We start from the raw sequence: 26,716 nt of genomic DNA, 5'->3' as shown, positions 1-26,716 counted from the left end.
TGAGGCCCATTAGAAAAGGGTTAAAACTCAGTATGATAAAGTTGTCTGTCCTCTGGTCTTTTTTAAAGGCGACCTTATCTTACTCTATGACCAAGATAAAGACGCCTTGGGGGTAGGCAAATTCAAGTCTATGTGGTATGGTTCCTTTATAGTAAAACGAGTTTTGGGAAAAGGGGCTTATGAATTAGTTGATTTTGAAGGGAACAAGTTGGTGGAGCCCGAAATGGGCTCTACCTTAAGAAGTATTTTGCTTAGGTTCCGACCAAGCAATTACTTGTTTGTATATATTGTATTTTTGTACATATTTGTCGAGCAGTTTGTGATATCGACACTTTTTTATCTACTTTCACACATGTTGATGGATGATTTGATATATTTTGGATTCACCAATGGTGCTAGTCGGCACACTCGGAATCTTGCTTCCGCAGCTTGGGTGATTTATTATCCATCTGGCCAGTTGATGGTGTCGAGGGGAGTATGTATTGGTCCTGCTTCAAATAACATTGCCGAATATACTGTTGTTATTAATTTACTATTCGAAGCAATTTCTTATGGGATTGATTCGTTGGTAGTTTATCTTGACTCACAACTGGTAGTGTCACAATTAAATAACATTTATCGGGTTCGTGATCCTTATTTATATCACCAATTTTTGAGAGTGAGAGTGTTACAACGATCATTTGTTTATATTACATATGTTCACATTCTGAAATTTGAGAATTCATTAGCAGACTCTATTGCTAATCAAGCATTAGATTGGCATATCAATCATTCATCAAATTAAACAAACATCAAAAATTTGGATTTGTATATATATCATAAAATTGCCTATGTATAGATAAAGTGTTCAAAAAATAATATACAAAATTGGGATGAAATGCCCATAATCATGTCCAGTCTGTCTATCGACCCGACTCAGGATGAGCGGCTAAAAAGTTAACTACTGCATTGGCTACACGTCGAAGTATGCGGACCCAGTCCCGTGGTACCCCTACCACGCGGTGCTGCATCTCCTCAGGTAGATCCTCTATGGCTATCATCGGTACTTGGTGAGTCAATCTCACCAAGTTTCTCTGAACTGCATATAGGACTCTCTCTGTCTCAGCTGCTGCCTCTTTGGCACCTCTTCTGCGACGCTTGTGCCTCAGAAATCCATCTGGTCTCACTGGATGAACACCTGGAACATGGTCATTTTGTCAGTATTTTTGTCCCGTCAAAAATATTTCTAAATTCATTTCATATTTAAAAAAAAAAATCTTAAAATTTTACAAAAACTTAAAAATTGTTACCTATGTCTCCCCATGTTGCGTTTGGTGGCAACACCAAGTCTGGATCTCCTCGGAAATCCATACCAGCATACGGGTAGTCGTCGACTGCGATGATCTGTTGGTCCCACCAGGCGAAAAACTCATCATCGAAAGTCGTCCTAGGCACGTCCCCGCCTCCAAGGCGTTTCATCAAGTCAGCGCATCTATCCGAGGATCTTGAGGGCTGCTAATGGAGACAGATACTTTGGGATGTAGCCCAGGTACCTTCTCGAAGAAGGAGCATAAGATAGTCCCATATCCAAAGTTCTTTGTCTGACCCTTCTGAATAAAGGTCATCTGGCTCTTCATGTTGGTCAGAAGAGGCGTGCACCAGTCGAAAATCGTGGTAAGGCATTCCATTGCCAGGCTCATGGACACTAGTGAAGCCTGATGCAGTGACGCTGAACCATTCACCCTCGCAATGGTAAACAGCAGAATCCTCAAAGATAAGCTATCCACGTGTTTGATTGGAATCTGACTTCCAATCTTTTCCGGGTGTCCAGGACAGTATATATGTATATAGTCTTCTACTGAAAGACTACTTCTTGTCCTGCCAGTTGAATGCACGGCCTCCCCTCTTCAAGAGAGACTTGTAATAAAGTAGATGTCTTCAACCTCAACCCGTAGAGGCATCTAATCTATCATGAAGGCGTCATCGTCTACACTCCAGTAGTGGATCAGCAATTCGAGCAAGCGTGTGTTGGCTTTCATGTTCGACATTTTGAAGAATTTCAATAAGCCACACCCTCTCAATGCATCTAGTGCATTTTGGTCATTCATTACCTCATTGTCAATTGTGGTATGCTCTCTCTCTCTCTCCATGTGATGGTCATCTCGAAAAAATTTGAGTTTCAACCATTAGATTTTGTGTTTAAACTTCAACACGCGGGTTCCCTTTACACACAGTCGCGTGTAGGGCCGTCGTATACATGGGCTGATCACATTCAACCCGCGTGTGCGCAGAGTTGGATTTTTTGGCATGAATTCCCACGGTCAAATCTTAATGAAAACTTCTAAAAACTATCACAAAACATTGCAAGCATGATTTGAGGGTTACCTGATAACTTTGATGCGATTTGAACAGTCCAATTGTTCAGAGGCAAGTTTGCTCCTTTTTTATCCACAGCTCTTTGCTCCAAACAGAAATAAAAAAACTGTGAGTCCAAAAGTCATTATATAGCTTTGAAATTGCAAAATATTTTTCAAAACTTGACTTTTTGTCTCATGAATTTTTTGACTTGTGGGCTTGGATTGTCGAGAATGGGTTATTTTCGGTCCCATGATCGCTGACTCGTCATGGCAGGTATCGTTCACTCACTAGCATATAGGTTAGGGAAAACCATTTTTTCCATTGCATCTTGCATACTAGCCTCCATTCAGCGATACATTAGCCATAGGGTCGACCCCATCGTGTCTTGGTTAGCAAACCATGTTCACTCGCCGATTTTTAAAATCATGATGCGATGGTAGAGCCATCCTTTACATGGGCATCTTAGTTAGAACCTCGCTGACATTGGTTGCCCATGCTGTTATACTAAGTAGGCTCGGGAGTCCTCTTTAGTCCCGCCATGACTTGTGCGTTGAAGACACATTCTCCTTGCTTCTACGCTTATTTCTGGCCTTATACCCTAGAGGCTCCTTTGTGTTGAGTTGTACTGCTGCATTGCATTTTGACTATTTGCACCTTTTGGCCTTGAGTCAGCTTCACTTGGACTCGTGTTTAAGCCACTTATTTGACCATGTCTTCTGCAAAATCAACCATGCAATCACTTAGCTTCTGCAACTTGACACATCCTTTGACCCGTGGAAGGAACATCCCTTTGAGTGTCCTTGACCAATTTCACCTCCCTGCATTGAGCATAGGATTGTTCCCATCCCAGGAACTAGATCATTTGTTTCTCTGACACTCGTTCTTTCCACTATACTATAGCATTCTTTTATTCTTTTTCCAGCTTAAAGAAAAAGACAAAAAAAATTATATATTCCAAAAAGAGCGGGAACGGGACAACATTTCCATATATTGTTGGCAGCTAGAGTTAGTCATGTCACCCTTGAACAAAGCACTCAAAAGAAAGTCTCTCCTCCATTTTGGGCGGGATTTAGTTTGACTTAGGTATGCCTTAACCTTCTTATTGAGTCAGTTCTCCTCCAATTGGTTACCTCTTCCAATCATATGGAGAGTTCGCTCGTGCCTCTTGCATGACGAACTTATACAAAGTTATCATATGCTGCCATATAGTCATCATTGAGTCGTGCTTTTGTTCAAGGGAAGTAAGCCTGAGTCGACCTCTCTGCAGTGTCTCTTGACCTATTTTTCAGTCGGCCATCCCTGGTTGTCAGTGTCATGTTTGTCATCACATCAGTTATATTGGTCCTTTGCTCGTGCCGGTTTGAGAAGGTCTCCATTGACTTCTTGCTGGCAGGTCTTGTCCTTATCGATGACAACATATTGCTCTGAGGGCAAGCCTAGAGCCGCACCCTGGCCCTATTTTCATTATTGATAGGTCACCTTGTGCTCAGCATCGATCAGTATCATGGGTCTTTGACTGAGTGGTTTCCCTTGTGTTCGACATCAGCTTTCATTATCACACATTGGGATTCGTGCAATACCTTGGTTTCCATTTGACCCTATTGGTGGATTCCTCGCCTCTATGTCAGCTTTCATTATTGGTTGGTTCAGAGGGTTTCTATCGTGCGCTAGCTACATCTTGTGTATGCCGGAAACGTGCTTCGGTTGGGTTACTACATCTTTTTCGTCTGATTCCTTCCACATTATTGGCCTACGGGTTACACTCGCGCTAGATTGATGAAGGATGCCTTAATGCCTTTCTTCTAATAGATATTTTCCTATAGACTACGGCTCATTGCTCTGGGACAAAGATCTAGAGTCCATTTGGCAGTACCTTGGGGTTTGCAGTCATCAGTGGCAGATTCCTTCGCTATCGACAGTGGGAAACCATCATTGTCCCCTGATTGATAGATTCTTCTAGGTGTTCGACTTCAGCTCATTCATTCGCACTTGTTAGATTGTACTGGGTACCTTGACTCTCATTATCATTATCGGGTTGCATCAGCATGTTTTGGTTCACTTGTCAATTGCTCCTATTACTGCTAGCTGACACCATCCACCGTATATGTTGCAATTCTTCACAGCGACATCTTATATGCTGGCATCCGAGTTGCGATGTAGTATCATTTTATTCCATCACGTTCATTTGGTACTATTGGGATCAGTTTTTGACATCAGTGATCAGCTTCATCTTTCAGCTTCATTGATCATCTTCTTATATGTGATATTTAGACATGTACTTTTTCGATCACGATCAGATGATCCATTATGTACTTTCGGTTCTTTATGCTTGTATACATAGTGGATCCACTTGTATTTGATATGCCGACATGCTTTACTTTCTCTGAGCATGGGTATGCCCGCCTCAGACAGCAATTTCTTTCTGATCTCTTTTTGATGGCTTGGCAGGCTGAATTCTGGTGAAGTCCTTCTTAGTCTCGGTAGGGTTCTTTCCATATACTTAATACATTTCGGCCATCATGTACCCCTTCTAACCTCATATATTAGGGGGCATCTATTATACCACCATTTACCACCCTTGGTATTTGTGATGCTTGGTTTATGGCCTAGGGCAACCCCTCCTTCCAAACTTGGTCCAAATATTTTAAAAACAGTGTTTTATTCCCTGTACACTACTTTGCCCTGAGATAAAAGCGTGTACACGCGGGTTAGTCAATACCCAACCCGTGTATATGTGTTAAAACACTTTAAAAAATTAAATTTCCTAAATTATGGGCGGAGTTCACGGTTTTTACCTGTTGATTACCTCCTATTGCCCGTGACCCAACTGTTTCCCAACTAAAAAACTAATTGGGAGGAGTATAAATAGACTTCTGTGGGAAGGCCTTAAGGGGAGAGGATATCGAGTTATTATACTGAGATTATCCCTGACCGAGTCTGAAGTATCCCTGTGCTTCAAGCACTTCCCCAAGTTTCAGGAAACTCTTGTTTCCTTGATTGTTGATATTCTCCCTCTTGCTTGAGATATCATGGTATTGGTTATGGAAGGAGGCTATTGAAAGCTAGGACTGGACGGATCTGAAGGACGGTTCCGCTTGGAGCCGAAAGAAGAAGACTCGGGTGAATTCTCTCCGTGTTAGTTATAGCTTTCTACAATAAAAAGAAGTGTTGTCTTGTTTCCGAGATTAACTGTGTTTATGCATCAGATACTGTTGTAATTCATATATGAATGTTATTTTGATGTATAACTAATCATTTGCTTATATGATATAAAGTTAGTTTCATTAAAATGCTTCATCTATATATTACTATGTATGTTCAAATTGAATAATTTTTAGGTTTGGAGAACATCAGGAGTTGCAGAGGGTCTAAACCCTATGGGATCTACCCGAACGAAGGACATTCGGGTATGGTCGCTCTCACATAGTTTGTTTATTTAAGCATTTTGCCTGAGTTGTATGAGTGTTTCTTACTGTAGTTTGCTCTTGCTCTGTTGGGGTTCCAACCCAAAGCCCTAGGGTACTTATTCTCGTAACAACAGCGTGGTGCAGTAAGGTGCATGGAGCAACATGTTAAGATGCAGTAGTTGAATGCAGCATGGTGTTAGAGACAATAATGAGTAGTGCAGCATAGTGCACAATAATGGGTACAGCAGTATGATGGTGCAGCATAGTGCACAGTGATGGAATGGTGCAAGATAGTGCCTAATGATGGGTACAGCAGCATGAATGGTGTAGCATAGTGCACAGTGACAGTCGTGCAGCACAGTGATGCATAGCGCAGCATGATGATGAAGAGCAGCATGTTGGGTACAGCATGATGAGGTACAGGTCAGTGATGGTGCAGCACAATGATGATGGACATGGTATGATGGTGCAGCACAGTGATAGGTACAGTAAGCTGATGGAATCACCTGTGTCCAGATCAGCTACCTCATGTGACATCTTCTTAGAGAAGATCTTTGCTCTTATTTTGATAATTCAAGCTGCTGACTTCTGATGTATATGTACTATCTCTCTCTATGCTGAACTATTGAAGAACATATAAGAAGAATTGATCAAGGGTTTCCCCACATTGGGGCTTGTCCCTAGCTAGCACCACATCTTGTGTCCTCTTGTCTTCGCTTGTCTTCTACGATTTATGTTTACGTTCTATCTGCATTTTTACTATCATGCTAAATGTGATTGCTAATCTAGAATTGATATTGAGCTAATATGGAAAATTGAAGTAAATTTGCTCTAAGCATAGTGGTATCGGAGTTGAGGTGAAGACAAAGCCCAAGCAAGAGTGAAAGAGCAATCACCGAAGACAGTTGGAAAGGACAAAAAGGCTCAATGAGTTCCTCATCCCTCTTCAAATTCACCAAGGGTGAAGTCGAAGCAGAGAATATTATCCGAGTGGCGCAGCGGAAGCATCTGATGGCCTACCTAAAGATCACTTCAATGGGAAGTCCGGATCTAAGGGTGGAAGGAAAGGCAGATGCCTTGCTTGCAATAAGTTCGGCCATTATGCGAAGGAGTGTCTAAATGGTAGGGACACATCACTTGATGATGATAACAATCATTCCAGGGACATCTTCAATGATCGGAGGAATGACAGGTAATGCAGGTCATCAAGGAAATGGCCGACTCTTCAAAGAAAGCAAGGAACTCCAGGTATGAAGAATCAAATGTTGTTTCTGATAAGCTAAAGAAGTATTATCTTATATTGGCCCTCTCCACTACTTCTCCTCCAGACTCTTTGGGAATCTGGCTTATTGATAATAGTGCTTCAAGGCACTTCATCGGATAGAAGGAAGCTCTCTCTAATTTGGTAGAGATGGAAACAATCGTGGAGATTATACTTGGAGTCAATGCCACCTATCCCGGAAAGGGTGTAGGGAATGCTACCCTTCAATTGAATAAGGGTAGCATGATTCATTAACAAGAAGTTCTTTATGTACCTAATCTCAAGAAGAACCTGGTGTCCATTTCGGCAATGGAAATCAAAGGTTTCAAGGTGGCATTCATCGATGGAAAGGTACATGTTTGAAAAAGGAATTTTTCAAGATGCTTTTATTCTTGGGTTCAAGGTTGGCAATTTGTATCAAGTTGCAAGAAGTCCAATGGGGACCATGTCAATTGACACATCTCTTCTATAGCACTAAAGGTCTGCTTATTATGGAGCCCTACCCAATGTGAGTCAGATGGTGACAGGGATGCCTAAATTCAAGAAGAGCATGAAGGTACATGTCCGAGATGTACCGAAGGAAAATCTTACCAGGGACCATTCCCCTCATGCAGCAAGTCCACAGGTTTGGAACAATCTGAGGGGTTTGAGATTCATGATTAGGAATCTCATGTATGCAGGTTGAAGAAAGCTCTTTATGATTTAGAGCTAACACCCCGGGCTTGATATGAGAGGATTGATAGTTGTCTGATGAAGTTGAGATTCACTAGGAGTGAAGCTGATCCAAACCACTGCTTGAAGGTTGTGGATGATAGACCTCTCATACTGGCACCTTATGAGGACGAACTATTTCTGGCAGGTGCAGACCCTCTCATTTGCAAAAGTAAGAGGGAGTTGGATTCCGGATTTGGAATGGTAAACTGCAAGATCGTGACTACCTCGATGGAGCTTAACTTTCAGAAGTTGTGGTAGTGATGCCGGACCTAATTTGGGAAATGCCTTTAAGTTTCATAAACTCATTTTAGCATTGATGTTCTTGGTGAACTCCCATCCGGATATATGTTTTGTAGTTAGCATGTTGAGCTCATATATGGTTGAGCCTCACTAGATTGGTGCCAAGAATCTTCTGAGATATCTTTGGGGCACAATCTCTCATGGATTGAGATACACTGCCGGAAATGTGAAGCTGCATGATTATTCGAATGCTGACTGGGCAGGCAGTGTGGAGGATCGCAAGAGCACTTCTAAGTACTGGTTCTCTTTGGGTTCTGCTATGATATCCCGGATGAGCAGGAAGCAAAAGTTAGTTGGTTTGAGCACCGCTGACACCGAATACATAGCTACGAGTATGACCTCGTGTGACGCTGCCTGGTTGAGGAAGCTCTTCAGTGAGCTGTTTGGACACATGTTGGATACCACCGTGATCTTCTGTGACAACCAGAGGGGGATTTGTTGTTGAGGAATCTCGTATTCTATGATCGCTGCAACCATATAGACATGAGGTACCACTTTATCTAGGATATGGTACATCGATGAGCAAGAAGGCTCCATCGCATTGGGATTGATGTGCAGGTCACCGACATTATGTCGAAGCCCCTGGGAAAGGTCCAATTTGTGACTTTCTGAGAACGTCTAGGAGTCATGGAGAGACTCTCTCCTAAGGGTCCTATATGATATGGACATTGAGCACTAGGAGCTCCACGGGCTTGGGGGTACATCTTGGAGCGATGAGCAACCATAGGGTGAGTGGTTCAGCCTTCCCCTAGTGGTCCGCTATGTAGGCAGGATGAATGGTTCATCCTTCTCCTGCTGAGACATAGTGATAGGGTGAGTGGTTCAGCCTTCCCCTAGTGATTTGTTATGTACAGGGTGAGTGGTTCAACCTTCCTCTGGGAAATGAGGATAGGGACAATAGTAGTACCAATGCACGCATTAGTTACTACTGTACTCCCTATGCTAGGATGATATTGATCTAGGATCAATTGGAACTGACTTCGGGTCAGTAAGAGTGATATAACTCACTCTCTTTTGGAACTGATTTCAGATCAGTATGAGTGGTATGATACACTATCTTTACTTGGCACTGATTTCGGATCAGTGAGAGTGGTATGAGACACTCTCTTTTATATGGGACTGACTTCGGGTTAGTAGAAGATGGTATGATACATTCTCGATCCTTTCTTCTTCTTCATAGTTCAGCAGAGCAGAGCAGTGCAGGGCACTGATGGCAGAGATAGTACAGTCTAGTAGATGGAGTTCTGCCTAGTTGAGAGGTAGTGTTAAAATTGGCAACTAGGGCCAAACTCTATGTGGGTCATCTTATTTATGGCAACTGATATTTTTCTTGGATTCCTCTCATCGAGAGGTGTAGGATTGATCTAAAGATCATCCGATTCCGACAAGTATTCATGGAGATATGAATTTATTTGTGTTATGTGACAATTCGTCAAGGTCGGCCAGCAACCAAATAACCCCCACTTGTCCTCCACGTTTTAGTATAAATAGAGGTGCCTTGAAAGTCATTTGGCACTCACCTCTTGTGATATCTTCTCTCCACTGTTTTGGGTTTTAGTGGAAGGGAAAGTCCTCAAGAGGATATGTTGTCCTAAGAAGAAGTTTGCCATGCCCTAAATTCTACAAGGGACTTGGACGCAGTTCAGCAAGGGACTAGAACGTTGTAAATCCATTTTGGTGCAACGCATACCTTGAGGACAGCTCGTGGAGGAAGGGAGATCTCTGTTTTGAGGCCACAGCAAGGGAGGCTAGGGCAGCGTGGGTTGGAGGACTGTTTCAAGGGTTGAACAAGGTCTGAAGTCTGTTGTAGGAAGTCGTGATGCTTGTTGTGCTAGGCCGAGGCCTTAGGAGCTGAATGCTAGCTTGTTTAAAGGCTAACGGATGGGTTGTACCATTGTTGGAGGGTGTCGTGAGCAGCAGTAGTGTTGTGTGGTAGGCCACATGCCATACCACTACAGCAAATCTAGCGTGGGCAGATTTGAGGGTTGTCTTGAGCCCTTACCTTCAGCGTGGAGGAGGAGCATCTCTCCTTGCCTAGTCCGCAATTTTTGAAGGGCTATTCGAGGACTGTTGAGAGGAGTTTAGGGCTGCAACAGTATGCCCAAGTGCCCTAACCAGAACAGTCAGGAACAGCAAAGTGACAAGCAGATTTGAAGCAGTGTTAGAGGTGCGTTGGGTCAAGGATATTGACCAGATTTGGAACAGCCTGTGGGAGCCACGTGTTGGGTTAACATGGAGTGTTGAATACCCCAAAGGGTGCAGCATGATGTGATGGATGCAGCAACATGGTATATTGCAGCAGCATGGTGCAGTAAGGTGCATGGAGCAACATGTTTAGATGCAGCAGTTGAATGCAGCATGGTGTTAGAGACAACAATTAGTAGTGCAGCATAGTGCACAATAATGGGTACAGCAGTATGATGGTGTAGCATAGTGCACAGTGATGGAATGGTTCAGCATAGTGCACAGTGACAATGGTGCAGCACAGTGATGCATAGTGCAATATGATGCATAGTGCAGCATGATGAATAATGCAGCATGATGATGAAGAGCAGCATGTTGGGTACATCATGATGAGTTATAGCTCAGTGATGGTGCAGCATGGTGCAACACAATGATGATGGACATGGTATGATGGTGCAGCATGGTGCAGCACAGTGATAGGTACAGCAAGGTGATGGAATCACCCGTGTCTAGATCAGCTACCTCATGTGACATCTTCTTAGAGAAGATCTCTGCTCTTATTTTGATAAGTCAAGATGTTGACTTCTGATGTATATGTACTAGTTCTCTTTTTGTTGAACTATTGAAGAACAGATAAGAAGAATTGATCAAGGGTTTCCCCACATTGGGGTTTGTCCCACATCTTGTGTCCTCTTGTCTTGGCTTGTCTTCTACGATTTATGTTTATGTTCTATCTGCATTTTTACTATCATGCTAAATGTTATTGCTAATTTGGAATTGATATTGAGCTAATATGGAAAATTGAAGTAAATTTGCTCTAGGCATAGAACATAGTGAAATTTAACAATTAAACTTAGGAAAAGTGGGTTTTGAGGGCCTAGAACACATTAACCCCTCAAAGTGTGTCTTTGTAGAAAGTTGAGGCTGAGAGGCGAAATTTTTATTACTCATACAACTTCTCTTGACAACACATTTTACATTTCATATACAAATTTTATTGCAATTTCCACCCTGCGGTAAATTTTAAAAATTAAAAAATAATCCCCTAGACGTAACCAAATTCCACAAAATTTTTTGTGTGATCTAGTATAGTAGCATACATTGACCCTAGACACTAGGACTCACCCAAGGCCTCACCATCAAGCCGTACTCTGGCTTTGGAGTATATTTGAAGGAAAAAACTAGATTAATTATTAAGTCCTCGTAAGGAGATGATAATTAACCAAGTGAAAAAAACCTCCCAAAGTAATACTCACTTGATGATAAGGTCCCAGACCTTATCATGACTCTACTCCTCATACTAGTATCACTTTTACATTGTCCCTGCAGGGATTGTGGAATTTGAGTACAACAGAAAATGATAAGAAGTAGAGTTGAAAAACTATTGTAGTATGATGATCTCTGATGGTACAAGCAGTGTTTGGTACATCCTTGGGCATGGAGTCTTCAGACAATCTTCAGGTGCCACTACAGTGGTCAACAGTGGTCAACAGTGCAATATTGTTGATTTTTCCTTGGCAATTCAAAATCAAGTCTATGTCTAAAACACAATCACAAACACACTAAAATGCCACAACACCGAGCACTTTGCACAGCAGAAAATGTACAACAGTGAATCAATGAAGTACACGAGATTTTTGCAACCCAAAACTTGCTTGTATTACAATTTTAATACAACAAACATAGGCTGCCCACAGCAGGGATCATGGCCCTTACAATTAGCCTTGATACAAGGAAAACTAGGGCTTGATGTCAACAACATGTGACAATCAATCTGCCCAAGAACAAGAACAAACTTGACTTACTTTCTGAAAAAGCGCTTACACCAGTCCTTTCAATCCACTTGCCTTGAACACTTGGTAGGTCCTTTGCCACCTATATACGCAGAGAATATGCTCCTCCAATACCTCTACCTCAGTTGCTCACAAGATCCTCTGTTGCTTCAGATACACTAGCACAACCAGCTCTTCAATCTGCCTTCTATCAATGACAAATCTCCACCAAGGTCACCGAACATAGGCCTATATTAGTTTGCCCTCTAACATTGGTTTTCCACATCAAAAGCACTGTTCATAGGGTCTTCAACAAACTACCTGCATATAATAACTCAGCTGCTACTAAGTCACTGATCTTAGGCTCCACAGATCTCCATTGTAATAGTGAATTGCTTCTCCAAGTCTCACTATACATAGGCACCAATAAACCAGAATCTCACAGTCCTTTTACTTGCTCCAAGGTGACTGTACATAGCCTTCAACGCACTGTCGTTACTCACCTTAGTAGGACAGACCTTAAACTTCCTTCTTGCAATCACCCACAACAAAGGCATGTCCCCAACATCAGCTCAATACTTCCTTAACTGACCTCTACACAAGTCTAAGGAAGACTCGCCCCTGTGCACAATGTGATTGAGGTTTTCCGACCCTCTTTAGGGCTCCTGCCGCTACCTCAGGAAGTGTCCTAGCTACAGCCACTTCATACCTCTTTTCTTTGTATATACCTCACGTTCCAGCCCTTAATTCCCTGCACATGTGCATGATTAAGCTCAGCCCTTACTCCAGTTGTTCCACAGGCCTTACGGCCTCTCTGTCCAGCAAATACAAGGGTCTTAGCCCTCCTTTAATGCATAGACATCAACACGGCCCTAACAAAGAAATATATCACTGCTCTATGCCCAGATCACATCGAAAACCAACTTGAGCAACACTCCTAAACTCGGCCTGTACCAGAACACGCGAAAGGGAATATATGTCCTTCTTCCTTCAACTCCAGCTCGTCTCCTTTAGGGATGTGCAATCTTCTTCTTAGGCTTGTCTTCATATTAGAATGATTGCCCTTGATGTGATAGACCTCCACTTAGGCCTCTCCTATTTATATACTCTCTAATCATTGTCTTTGAGGCCCCAACATCATTAAGACACATCCTCATCAATAATTAGATTAAACAATAATATCTTTTGGGTCTTTAGCCCACCCCTTCGGGTCCACAACCACTACTTGGGTACATTGCCCACAAAACCACATTTCTATGGGTCTACTCCTCACAAACCCAGTACCCCAGGGGTTGTGGGAGTACCTCCCAAGCTACATGTTAATTTTAGATAACAATGGTATGTTCTATGCTTGCAACAATTACTTCAATGTCCTTTTAGTAGCCCAATGATAATTTCCACTTATTTTCCAATAGCAATCACATTAACCATTAATCACATTAACAGCAATTTTAGATAGAACATAAACAATAAAATGCAAAAGACAAGCTAACACAAGAGAACACAAGGATTTGGTTCAAGCTAGGGGAAAACCCCAAATCACTGTCCAAAACAGCCTAGTCAAATCTGCAATTCAGCTCTCAGTCAACAGCAACCAAATCAGCCCTAACCAATCAATAGTCAACAATCAAACATCCACTCTTGAGCTTGGTCAACCTCAGTCAAACTCAGCCTTCTTTATTGGTCAAATAGCAGCAAAAACAGTCAACAAATCTGAGGTCAAACCCAGTCAAATGATGATGTCACACTGCAGTCAAAACAGTCCTACAACTTTGCGGTCAACACTGGTCAAACACCTCCTTTTGCCTCAATTTTTTGTGCCAGATAATGCGGCCTGCTTGGACAGACCTATCCCTGGTCAAAATGCAGTCAAACAATCCTTAAAATGCCTCGGTCAACGCTGGTCAAACTTCAGCTAAAACGGAAAAGTTAACACAGTGAAAGGAGCCTCCTGAAATCCGCACGTGTGAGAGAAAGACAGTTCCTTGCAACTTGTACGAGCCAATCAAATGAGGAGAGAGAAGATATGTTGAGTTTTGATGATGCCAAATGAGGTTTGACGTCACTCTTATTTATATGAGTCAATGTGGGTCAAAAGACATGTCTTTTGGGCTTTATGAGCCTACATGGTGGTGTGGCCAACCTTAACAAACATATTTCTCCTTGTCCAAATTTAGTGATCTTTAAGTTGATTTTGGTCCTCTCGAAAAGAGGAATTCAATGCAATAATTATCTCCATCAAATGAGCTATCCAAAGTGGAATTTGGCCCTAGCTGCCAACTTTAACACTCCCTCTCAACTAGGGAGAATTCCACCTGTCAATATCTGACCATCAATCATCATGTCATCATGCATCCTAGACATAGGGAGTATGGCAGTACACGATGCGTCCATCTATAGTGCTATGGTCCCTATCCTCTTTTCCCAACTCATTAGCCAGATGAGAGGTACTTCCCAAGAGTCTCAGACTGCAAGGGTAGGATGTATGTTGGGGCATTTGTAGGAGAAGGTGAACAACTCATCTGCTCATATGTCATAGGAGAAGGTGAACCACTCATCCTATGCATATGTCATCAATCGTAGGGGAAAGTGAACCACTCACCCTATGGTCGCACATAGCTCCAAGAAGTACCCCGGCCCCCAGGAGCTCCCAGAGCTCAATGTCCAACTCAAGTGGGACCCTCATGGGAGGGTCCTTCCACAACTCCCAGCCTCTCTTTGAAGGCAATGAACTTGACCTTACCAAGAGGCTTCGCGAGGATGTCAACAACCTGTTCATCCATCCTGATGTGTTGGAGCCTTATTGCTCTTCGTTGTACCATATCCTGGATAAAGTGGTACCTGATATCAACATGCTTTGGTCGTGGAACACATGATTCTCTGAAAGGCAAATCCCACTCTGATTGTCGCAATAGATCACGGTGATATCCAACACGTGCTCAAATAGCTCACTAAAGAGCTTCCTCAACCAAACAGCTTCACAACAGGCCATATTTAGCCTTGGCAGTGCTTAGAGCAACCGATTTGTGCTTCCTACTCATCCAAGAAATTGAAGGAGAACCCAAAGAGAAGCAACATCCTGACATGCTCTTTCTATCCACCACACTACCAACCCAATCAACATCAGAATATCCATGTAGCCTCAAATTCCCAACAATGTATCTCAGTCCATAGTTGATAGTGCCACGAAGATATCTTAAGAGATTCTTTGCAGCAACCCAATGTATGTGATGAGGCTCAACCATAAATTGACTCAAAGTATTTACAGCGAAGCATATGTCCGGTCGGGAGTTTACCAAGAACATCAGGGCCCCCACAAGTTGTTTATATCAGTGTTGTTAAAATCGCGATAAAATCGCGATTTTTTCCTCTGCCCGATCAAATCGCGATTTTTATCCGTAAAAATCGCCACTTTTTTTTATACCGATTTTTATCGAAAAAATCCTAAAAAATCGCGATTTTTAATGAAAAAATCGGCAGAGGCGCGGGCAGCGGGCTTTTTATATGCAAAATCGATTTTTTTTTTATTCATTGTGCTGTCCGCGCGGAGGAGGAGGAGAAGAGGTGAGGGAGAGGAGCTGAAGGGTTTCCGTCGGATTTGGGAGTGAATCCAAGCGTTTTTAGGAGGAATCCAAGCCAAGATCACCAATTTGTCCATAAAAGAGGTATGTAGATTAAATTTTTTTGGTTTTGCTTCTATAAAAACTTTGGTTTTCATTGTTTTTAAAGAATTTTTTGAAATTTTTCATTGATTTGGGATGGGTAATTTGTTATGACTATGAGAACCAATTTTTTATTTTTATTTTCTCATTTTTTTTAAACATTGTTTATTTTTTTTGAATTTTCATTGTTTTTTGGCATTTGCCATTGGCATTTGGTTGGGTAACTTGGGTTTAGAAATTGGGATTTTGGAAATAATTAACTTGTAATTTTGTAAATGCTAAATTGTAATTTGTATTATGTAATCCTAAATTCCTATTTCCTAATCCTTATTTTTCCATAGGTTTGCAAATTCAAAATTCAAAAACAAACATGCCAAGGAAATTGGATCCTTTCTAGGAATATGGTGACCCTAAAACTCCGAATGATAGACAAAACTTGTATTGCAAGTTGTGTGGAAAGGAAATATTCGGGGGGGTGTACAGGTTGAAGTTCCACCTTGCACAAATCCCTGGACATGATGTGGGGCCCTGTCTAAATACAAATGCTGAAATTATCCAAAAAGCCATGAGAGCATTGGGAGAATTAGAGCACACTAGAGAGGCCAAAGAAGAACTCAAAAGGCAACTAAAAAGGTCAGTTGAAGGAAGTGGGCCAAGTGGCACTGGTTCTACTGCAGCGTCAGTCAATCCGGTAGCTGCATCATCATATTTTGTTCCTCGAACCACACCTGGTTCACAACCAACTATTGGTTCAATGCTAAAAAGAACTGAAAAAGAACAAGCTGACAAGTTGATGACAAAATTTCTCCTCTGGAGTGATATTCCTTTCAGCATTATAAGGAATAATCCATTTTTCCAACCTACTGTTGATGCTATTGCCAGTGTTGGCCCGGGGTACAAAATCCCTTCTCTTCATGATTTCAGAGGCCGGCTTCTTCAAGATGAAAAGCGTGACTGCACCCAAAGATTGGAGGATTTTAGGGCATCATGGGCACAAACAGGATGCACTGTTATGTCAGATGGTTGGACTGACCAAAAGGGGAGAACCCTTATAAACTTCTTGGTTAGTTGTCCCAAGGGGACTATGTTTATCAAATCTGTTGATGCAACTCATCAAATCAAAGATGCAAGAACTTTATGTGATTTGCTGGATGTGTTTATTTTGGAGGTGGGTGCAGAAAATGTTGTCCAAGTCATAACGGACAATGCTGCAAATTATGTTGCTGCTGGTAGAATGCTTATGGACAGGCATCCTGCTTTATTTTGGACACCTTGTGCTGCCCATTGTATTGATTTGATGTTAGAGGACATAGGGAAAATTCCCTTTGTCAAAGAGGTTGTTGACTCATCAAAAAGCATCACAAAATTTATTTACAATCACACATCTGTGCTTAGCTTGATGAGAAAATGCACCAACAACAAAGAGTTGGTGCGCCCCGCCATTACACGGTTTGCGACGAGTTTCATATCTCTTCAATCCCTCTTGAATTCTATGTGGGATTTGAAGAGAATGTTTCTTTCAGAGGAGTGGCGTGCTTCGTCAATGAGCCGCAAACCAGAAGGAGAGGCCGTCTGCAGACTAGTTTCATACCAGGAAGACTTCTGGGCGGGAGTGCAGGAGGTGTGCGCTGTTACAGAACCTTTGGTAAAGGTTCTTCGGTTGGTTGATGGTGAGAAGCCTGCAATGGGCTATTTGTATGAAGCCATGGACAGGGCCAAAGAAGCCATTCGGTCCTACTATGATGATAAGGGAGATGATAGGTTTCAGAGACAACTCCTTCTATGGGAAGTCATTGATGAGCGATGGAACAACACACTCCATCGTCCCATTCATGCTGCTGGGCTTTTCCTGAACCCTGCATTTTCTTATGCATGTGGGTTTAATTTTGATGTTGAGGTCGTGGAAGGATTATTAACCTGTGTCCAGAAGATGGTGAGATCTCCAGAAGAACGTATGGAGATCTCTAGACAAATTGAGCAATATAAGTTGTCAGGTGGCACATTTGGCTTTGAGATGGCTGTCATTGATAGGACGATTAAAATGCCAGGTATTTTTTAGTTTGTAGTATGTACTTTGTAACTTTGTTTCAAATTTCATTGTTTCTTCAAATTCCATTTTTTTCTTATGTTTATTTAAAATTTTATTTGTAATTTTGTTGTAGACGCATGGTGGAAGATGTATGGTGGCAGAGTACCCCTTTTGCAAAATCTTGCCGTACGCATCCTCAGCCAAACATGCAGCTCCTCGGGATGTGAGCGCAATTGGAGTGTATTTGAAAAAATACACAACAAGAAGCGCAATAGGTTAACACTTAAACATTTAAAATATTGCAAATTTCCAAATAAATTTTTGAATTCATTAAAGTTTTAAACAATATTTTTTTTATAATATTAATTATTAATTATTAATTTATTATTTCATGAACTTTGTACAGGTTGGAGTCCCATAGACTTAATGACATGGTCTATGTCTACTACAATCTTCGATTGTGGGTGAAACAACTAGAGAAGACACCTGATACGGAAGCCATCTCATTGGATGGGATTGACACCACTGCTGAATGGAGGGTTGAGACCGAGAGGCCTCTCATGGATCCCACTGAGGATTGGTTAGTGCAGGATGAGGGGGAGGAGGAGGGGGAGGAGGAGGAGGAGGAGGAGCAGGAGCAGGAGGAGGAGGAGTTGGAGGAGCAAGAGGAGGAGGTGACACCGCCTACCCGGGCTACCACTACCACCAGTAGAGGACGTGGTCTCCGTCCACCTCAGCCTCCTGTAGCTGCTACTACTAGTTCTTCAGCTTCTAGAGCACGTCAGAGTCCACTGCCATTTCCACCAGCACAGGCACCAGCTTCTACATCTAGAGGGAAAGAGAAAGCTGTGCCATTTTCTCGCAAGAGGGGCAGAGGAAATCAATAGGATTAGACTTTCATTTTATTGTATATGACATTATGACATGATGAGATACATTATCATATTTTTTGTTGATATTTTGAGGCTGAGTTGGACTTGGGACTCAGGACTTACTATTCAGGACATGATTCAATGTTATGTGTGATTTTAGCGCTAGAAATGATATTAAACATCTTATATATTAGTTTTTTTATCATATTTATGTGTCAATGTATTTATTTTATGTTGTAGATGGTTTAGATATTAAAAAAATTGAAAAAAAAACGAAAAAAAATGAATATTTTTGTGCCAAATGCTTTTTTCCCGCTTTTTTCCCGCTTTTGTCGATTTTTTCCGCTTTTTTCCCGGCGCCGATTAAATCCCGATCGCGCTTTGTGCAAACATTGGTTTATATTCAGAAGGGTTTGCCAATTAGGGCCCAGTCGCACTTCCACATAGCTTCTTGAAGTTTAGTTCCATCGAAGTAGTCACAGACTTGAATTCCACCATTCCATATCTTTCTAACAGCTTCACAATGTATTTTCCCAGAGAAAGGAAAATCTCGCCTGGCTTTTCCCAAACTTCCAAGCCTAGAAAGTAATGCATCATTCCTAGGGCCTTCATTTCGAATTAGAAAGTCAACTCCCTCTTGCATTGATAAATGGGAGGGTCTGCATCGATTAAAAAGAGATCATCAACATAAAGGACCAAAATAATAGGCATGTCCATTTCAACCTTGAAGTATAGGTTTGGATCAGCATAGGTCCTAGTAAATCCCAGCTTCATAAGATAGTTATCAATCATTTCATACCAGGCCCTAGGGGCTTGCTTCAATCCATAGAGGGCTTTCTTCAACTGGCAGACATGTCTCCTATCTTGTACTTCAAACAGCTTATAAGTTGTTCCAAGTAGACTTCCTTCTTAAGTGAGTCATGCAAGAAAGCAGTCTTGACGTCCATTTGATGTAGGCTCCATCCTTGATTGGCAGTGAGAGCAATAATAGATCGAATAGTGGTATATCAAGCAACCAGTGCAAATATTTCATCATAGTCCACTCCTTCCTTTTGAGAGAAGCCACGAGCTACGAACCTAGCCTTATATTTTTCAGCACTTCCATCAGCTCCATGTTTAATTTTGTAGATCCATTTAGAAGTGACCACAGACTTGTCCTTAGGTCTAGGCACCACGTCCCAGACATCATTCTTCATGATCAATTCATATTCCTCACTCATCACATCTTTCCATAGTTGGTGCTTTACAGCTTCTTTGAACGTGCAAGGTTCAGCTTGAATAATGGTACCCGTGGCAACCAAGTACCCTTGATACCTGTTAGGGTTCTTACTTTCACGAAACGTCCCTCTTGGAGCAGCATGTCTTTCAGCATATTTGAGAGTATTTTTGAGCCATGGTGGATTTTTCCTTGAGGTAGAGGGATCACCAAGAGGTGGACCAATAGGATCCATCGAGCCATCAATATCAGGCATAGGCTCATCCATCGGAGATTCTTCTTGTGATTTAGCAGCATCATCATTGTCCTTCCTTGAGATGGAGAGATCTTTGTCTTTCCCGAGGGCAGTGACTTCATCAAAGGTAACATCTTGATGAAAGTGCATCTAACCTAGGGTATCATGTTTACTAAAGGAGTTAGTTTCCTAAGTTAGGATTTAATTATTTAATGTATTTTCCTATTTTAAGAGAGAATGAGAATTATTGTAAATAGGAGAAGATTCGAGAGTATTTTGGAAGAAGTGACAGAATTGTGGATTAGTTAGCTCTTATCTAGGGATAAGGGATTAGGTGAGAGATTTTATGGATCATGAGAGATATTATAGGAGTTAGTTTAGGATCTAGAACCTACTTGGATTCAGACCCACTTGTATAAACCTAGGTGAGTTCATGAGGCATGAAAGTGTGTAAGTAGGTGTGAGAGAAAGGAATGAGAGGCCAATGATAAGGCCCAGAATTCTCCTATAAATATTTTATTTATTATGAATTATTTCTCAGATTTTTATGTGCATTTGATATTGTGTAAAAATCAGTTTTATGTTGTGTGTGTTAATTTTTAGTTGCACGCTATGAAGCTGAAGGTTGTGAGGCTGAGTTATGTTGAATATGGTGTTGAATATGATATTTAAGTTGTCACTCGAGTGCTTGTTGTTGTGAGTGCGCTGAGTTGGAAGGTCGTGTGCGTTGTTGAGGGTTTTTAAGCCACCACTATTATTTTGGAGGTCGTGTTGACGTTCAGATCTATGCATCACCAGTGGCGCTATCCGTGGAGGCAAAGTTTCTGTGAGTGATATGTGAAGAATTGTGAACGTTATTGCTATTGGAGGATCGTGTGCGTAAAGCTATTGTCAAAAGCTTCAAGATGGCACCAAATTGGCAGTTAAATTCGCCACTATGATTTGAAGAAATTCAATTTTCTTTAAAAATCGCCATATGTAGTGACTAAGACCCCATGCATGAAGAGTCAAGACTGCGATTAGCTTCTGCTCAAAGTTCTCCGTTGTTTCTCTCACAGACACAAGTCACAATCTATAACCATAGAGGTGAATAAGTTCAGTGGCCATTGTTTATGTCTTTGAGATTTTGGCATTTATGAAGCTATAAGCGCACGTCTGAGGCTTTATTGATATATGCTTGAACAAGCATACTATTAAATTCAAGGCGAATATACACACGCAAGAAGACAAAGAGGAGAGGCTAGTTCTTGTGAAAACTAGACAAGAAAAGCAATGAATTTGTCCTGTGTTTGGAGTTATAATATCTCAAGGTTGTGTTGATCGAAAAGAGCCAACAGACTTTGTGTCCTATGAGAGACTAATGAATGCATCAACAATGTCATTTGTCGCCATGAGAGACTCAGCCTATGGAGAGGACCTCTGCGTATCACAGAGATGCATATCGAAGAGCAGAAGGACTGCATTAAGATCGTGACAAAGGAAACCACATATTGGCATACAAAAGGCACCGACTTAAAGGGAAGTGCAAATTGAATTAAGGTTTTGAATTTCTAGGACTTTTCCAAAGGCCTGCTATGCTGAGAATTGGAGCGGAGATCACCTCTCGCTGCGGAGGTTCAGGAGATTAATTCACCAGAGGTAATGACATGAGCCAGGCGGGTTCATTTGGAGTTGTCCATTGGGGGCAGTCTCCTCTTCTTCCTCTTGCACATGTACTGCATCTACTGCTAATTTGCAGAGATAGTGACCCTTGACAGTGTGAACTGGATTGATGTCAAGATCACACTCTTCTAGTCCTGTCATTCAATTCGCACGTCTTTCACCCAAATCTTGTTGAACAAGCAGTGATCTGATTGTTGGGTGCAGCACAAAGACTATGCAATGATTTTTCAGCAGGTAGGGTCTGAAATGTTTCACTGCCTTGTGAACAACATATGCTTGTTTATCCACAACAGGATATTTGAACTCGGGTCCCTGCATGCTCGTGCTCATGAAGGAGATGGGACGTTCGATGTTCAGTTCATCCTTCTGTATGAGCACTGCAGCGAGTGAATTGTCGAGAGCGAAATTATAAAGCAAGAAATCTTTGTTGAAATATGGGTTGTATAGCGCAGGTGCATCTGCAATCGCGTGCTTGATATGGGAAAACATATCCTTTTCCTTCTTCCCCCAATTGTAGACTGCGTCCTTCTTGATCATGTCTTGGATAGGTTTAAAAATATGTGCATAATCTGAGATGAACTTCCGGAGGAAGTTGATCTTCCCCAAGAAGGACTGCATAGCTTTCTTGTTGACTGGGTGAGGAATCTGCGTGATAGTCCGAACTCGGTCCGAATCAACCTTGATCCCACTCTTGGCGATGATATGCCCAAGGAGGTTCCCCTCAGACACTACAAATATGCTCTTCTTGGGATTCAAGGATATCCCGTACTTTCGACATCACTCAAAGATCTTCTTAAGATGGTGTAGGTGGTCTGACTGTTTTCTAGAAAAGACTGTCACATCATCAAGGTACACCACCACGCTCTGTCCAATGAGCCCACGAAAGGCGATGTCCATAGCACGCTGAAAGATTGCACCTGCGTTTACTAGCCCAAATGGCATTCTTCAATAAGAAAACGTACCCCACTTGGTACGGAAAGTAGTTTTAAGTTTGTTAGATTCTGCTACTAGAACCTGGTTATATCCGGAAAAACCGTCAAGGAGAGAAAACATTTCTGCTCCAGATACTGTCTGCAAGATGTGCTCCATAGACGGCACAGGGTAGTTCCCCACAAAGCCAATGATTATGAGTTCCGATGTTTAATTGATAAAAACCGTGAGAAGTAACGACAACTCTAGACTACTGGGAACAAAACCAGTTCCAGGGAGAACAAGATCGCCCATATCTATATATGCTCCTACTCCGGCAACAAGACTGGTTCTTTTGTATCTTCTCCTCAGAGACACGTACATTTTCTTTTCAGAATACTTTACTTGAAGTTTTTCAGAAATTTATTGGATTTTTCATTGTATAGTGGACGTTTTGCTTCCGTAGACACCTTCATAAGACTAAGTTTTCGATTCGTGACTTTGTTCAATAGCGATAAAATTGTGAAAGTGATTGAAGCTCGGCATGAGCGGGTCAGTTGAGGAGATTGATGTAAGGAATCCCCGTCTCGGAACTTAAATCTCAAAAATATTGATGGCAGAGAGATTGTGCTTCGCTTTTAAATCGCTAAGGTCCGAGAATTAATATAGTAGTCAAGCCCTATGGTTGTATGACCCTTCATCTCGATGTATATCTCTCGGAAGTTGTGGAAGGTATGACACCCAATTCCATTCTCTGTTTAGAACTTTAGGTTTTGTTCACCATGTTGATTTTTAGTCAGTCAATTCCTTGATGGAGTGATTGCAACAAAGTGTATGATGCATAAGGAGCACCAAAGATCTGCGACTACTCTCTTCCAATGCCACAAGCAGTGGATCAGTTAGATTTTTTTCTGGAGCATTGTGATCGGTGGAGTGGTCAGTTTGTGGAAGCGAATTTATTGAATTAAATTGTTGAAGTGCAGGAATTAGATTGGGAATCAATTGCAGTTGGCCTCTTACATGATACTGTGGAAGACAATAATGTTATTACTTTTGAAAGGATAGAAGAAGAGTTTGGTCCAGTTGTACGTCGCATTGTCGAAGGAGAAACAAAGGTTTCCAAGCATGGTTACACAACATGCGTACTCTGTCTCACATGCCACCACATAAACAACGTAGCATCGCTTCAAAAACATTGAAGATTTGTGCACCTTTGGCTAAGTTGTTAGGGATGTACCAAATCAAGCATATACAAAATGCTTTTCGGAAGGGAAGGTTCAATCAATGAAGTAAATGAAATTGCCCAGTTGCAGGTCATACTGAAGCCAAAGCAACGCAATAGGGTTGCACCGTTATGCAGTTCACATCAGATATGCTACCACATCCTTGGTTTTGTGCACAGGATATGGACGATGAACGCCTATGCCTCGAGAAATCAAGGATTATATTGCAACTCCCAAGCCTAATGATTATCAAAGTCTTAAGACGAAGGTCATACCATTTTTAAATGAAAGTACATTTCGAGTTCAATAGCATTTGGCATCTAAATTTTGTTGAAACATATTTGTAGAAGAATGTAATGAAGCTTTTTATCTGAAGTCATGAGTTTTTAGGTCAGAGTTATAATTGTGAAATCCAAAAGAGGTTACGAGTGCTCAAATGAACAAAAGCCCTTGCACAAGTTGAGTTAAAGTGAAAGAGTCTCTCAATGTAAAAATTCAAGCCAAGGTATTGATTGATGTCAAATGAAATATGTTGGTCAAGTGAGTTTGTCAAGTCAAGTGGAAATGGTCAAAAGTCCTTAGAATTAAAATCTCTCGATGTAAAAATTGTAAATTTAAATAGTAAAATCCAAGTTGAAGTCAAGATAAAGTTATTTATGTATTGTAACAAAAAAAGGTGCATTTTCAGTTGATGTCAAATTAGAAGTCTGGAGTTAAAAAGTCATAAGTCAAGTCAAAAGTGTGTTTAAGTTTGAGTCCTTGAATGTAATGGGTGCATGGTCGGTAGAGCCGACACCCAAAGTCTGGTCAATGTATTGCAAAGACAATTTGAAGAGATATTGCAGTTGTTTGCAGCAAAGGAAGCAAAGTACAAAGGAGTGCTCAGAAAGAAGGTTCAAGTATAATGAACCATTGGCCAAGTTCAGAAGAGTTAACTTGGCAAAGTGTGAGTTCGATTGCAGCTTACAGCGAACAAGGTGAAGTTCACAAAAGAAGAAGATGAAGATGACTATGGATAGTCATTTGCAGAATTCAGAGAAAAATCATAGTGATGCCACAGTGGTTGACGTAAGTTATGGAGAGTTCAAGAAAGAGATCGATGAGTTGAAGACACGACTTGACGTGTTGATGGCGATGCTACAAAATCAAAAGGATGGATGGATAATGAAGAAGACAGCTAGATGTCCAATCAAGCAGTTGATTGCAAGGAGACAGAAACACAAGTTGAAAGTTTTGTTAAGGGAAGCAGAAAAACTCTAGATAATTGAGATGAATGTATGCATTTGTGAACCAGAACAAGGACCAATGCTTGGTGAGGACGATGATGATGCTGAAATGAAATCTGTCGATATAAACGTTGGTTTGATTCCCACAGATGGTGCCACAAACTGTTTAGAAGATTAACATAAAGACTTGAAGGCAGAATCATCTGTTGAGGCTATAAAGCCTTATGTTTTTAAATCTGACAATTGGTGTGTGGATGCAGGATGTGTTGCAGATGATGGACAAGACACTAATTTTGTTTCATGCAAAAATGAAGACTAGTCTTTTGAAATGATTTCTGAAAGAGACCATAAAATTCTTATGAAATGTGAAGAAGAACTACAATTGCTAGAAAAGATGTTGATGGAAACTGAATCCAATCAAGTTGCAAATAAGGAAGAGAAATGTTCAAGCATTAAAAATGTGGAATTTGAATTTAATGTTAAAGATGATTAATTGATATTCCAAACTAGTAACAGTGAAATTCAATCTGAAACTAGATTGGATATTGAAATTAAAAGAATAAAGAAACTGACGAAAAAAGCCCAGAAACCAAGATATTGCAAGATAAGGCAGAAAGACAACAACATAGTACATTTGACTGCTCGAGTATACATCAGCGAAGGAGGAGGGGAATTGCAGCATAAAGTTTGGAAGCCTGGAAGACAGGAAAGGACAACCACAGAACATCAACAACATGACAGAGCAACTGATTTACTGCAAGTAAAAGTTTGGGATCCAGGAGGATTTTTATCATCTTATGAAGACTAATGGTTGGGAGACCATGAATTTCTTTTACCTGGGGAGTCTGGGGCAGGTGCATCTAACCTAGGGCATCATGTTTACTAAAGGAGTTAGTTTCCTAAGTTAGGATTTAATTATTTAATGTATTTTCCTAGTTTTAAGAGAGAATGAGGATTATTGTAAATAGGACAAGATTAGAGAGTATTTTGGAAGAAGTGAGAGAATTGTGGATTAGTTATCTCTTATCTAGGGATAAGGGATTAGGTGAGAGATTTTATGCATCATGAGATATATTATGGGAGTTATTTTAGGATCTAGAACCTACTTGGGTTCAGACCCACTTGTATAAATCTAGGTGAGTTCATGAGGCATGAAAGTGTGTAAGTTACTAAGTAGGTGTGAGAGAAAGGAATGAGAGGCCAATGATAAGACCAAGAATTCTCCTGTACATATTTTATTTATTATGAATTATTTCTCATATCTTTATGTGCATTTGATATTGTGTAAAAATCAGTTTTATGTTGTGTGTGTTAATTTTTAGTTGAAGGCCTATGCTTGTGACATCACATCTCAGCTTGTTTCCACATCTCTTTGACCAGGTACATAGATTCTATATGCCTTTGAATTTTCACTGTAGCCGACGAATATATCTTTCTTCCCAAAAGCTTCCAACTTATTCCTTTTCTCTTTAGGCACATGAAAGTATACCAGACAACCAAAGATTCTAAAATGAGAAACATCGGGTTTCTTACCAATGAAGGCTTCCTCGGGTGTCTTGAAATCCAAAGCTTGATGCGGGCTTCTATTTTGAACATATATGGTAGTGTTAGCAGCTTCTCCCCACAAGAATTTCGGTAGACCTTGATCATAGATCATGGCACGGGTGGCTTCCATGATTGTTCAATTCTTCCTTTCAACAACACCAT

The 26,716-nt window shown here is 41.1% G+C and overlaps 2 protein-coding genes across 2 annotated transcripts in view; one reads left to right on the top strand and one right to left on the bottom strand.

The window, feature by feature from the left end:
* The window catches only part of LOC149228300 (uncharacterized), a 130,252-nt gene that overhangs the window by 68,764 nt on the left and 34,772 nt on the right, over positions 1-26,716 (bottom strand). The gene's annotated exons all lie outside the window — the stretch shown is intronic.
* LOC149228301 (uncharacterized) lies at positions 16,145-18,246 on the top strand. Its single transcript, XM_089375670.1, has 2 exons — positions 16,145-17,941; positions 18,073-18,246. Exon 1 carries the CDS (start codon positions 16,203-16,205, stop codon positions 17,694-17,696), a length of 1,494 nt encoding a protein of 497 aa, XP_089231796.1. The 5' UTR covers positions 16,145-16,202; the 3' UTR covers positions 17,697-17,941; positions 18,073-18,246.

This window comes from Pinus tabuliformis, chromosome J, assembly GCF_031772625.1.
Source record: "Pinus tabuliformis cultivar Carrire ecotype Pingquan chromosome J, CPIR1, whole genome shotgun sequence".
NCBI lineage: Eukaryota > Viridiplantae > Streptophyta > Pinopsida > Pinales > Pinaceae > Pinus > Pinus tabuliformis.
The sequence above is the reverse complement of the archived record's forward strand: the minus strand, read 5'-3'. Positions and strand labels throughout refer to the sequence as shown.

Coding starts and splice junctions, on each gene's coding strand:
- LOC149228301 (XM_089375670.1), top strand. CDS start 16,203: ATGAGAGCATTGGGAGAATTAGAGCACACTAGAGAGGCCAAAGAAGAA.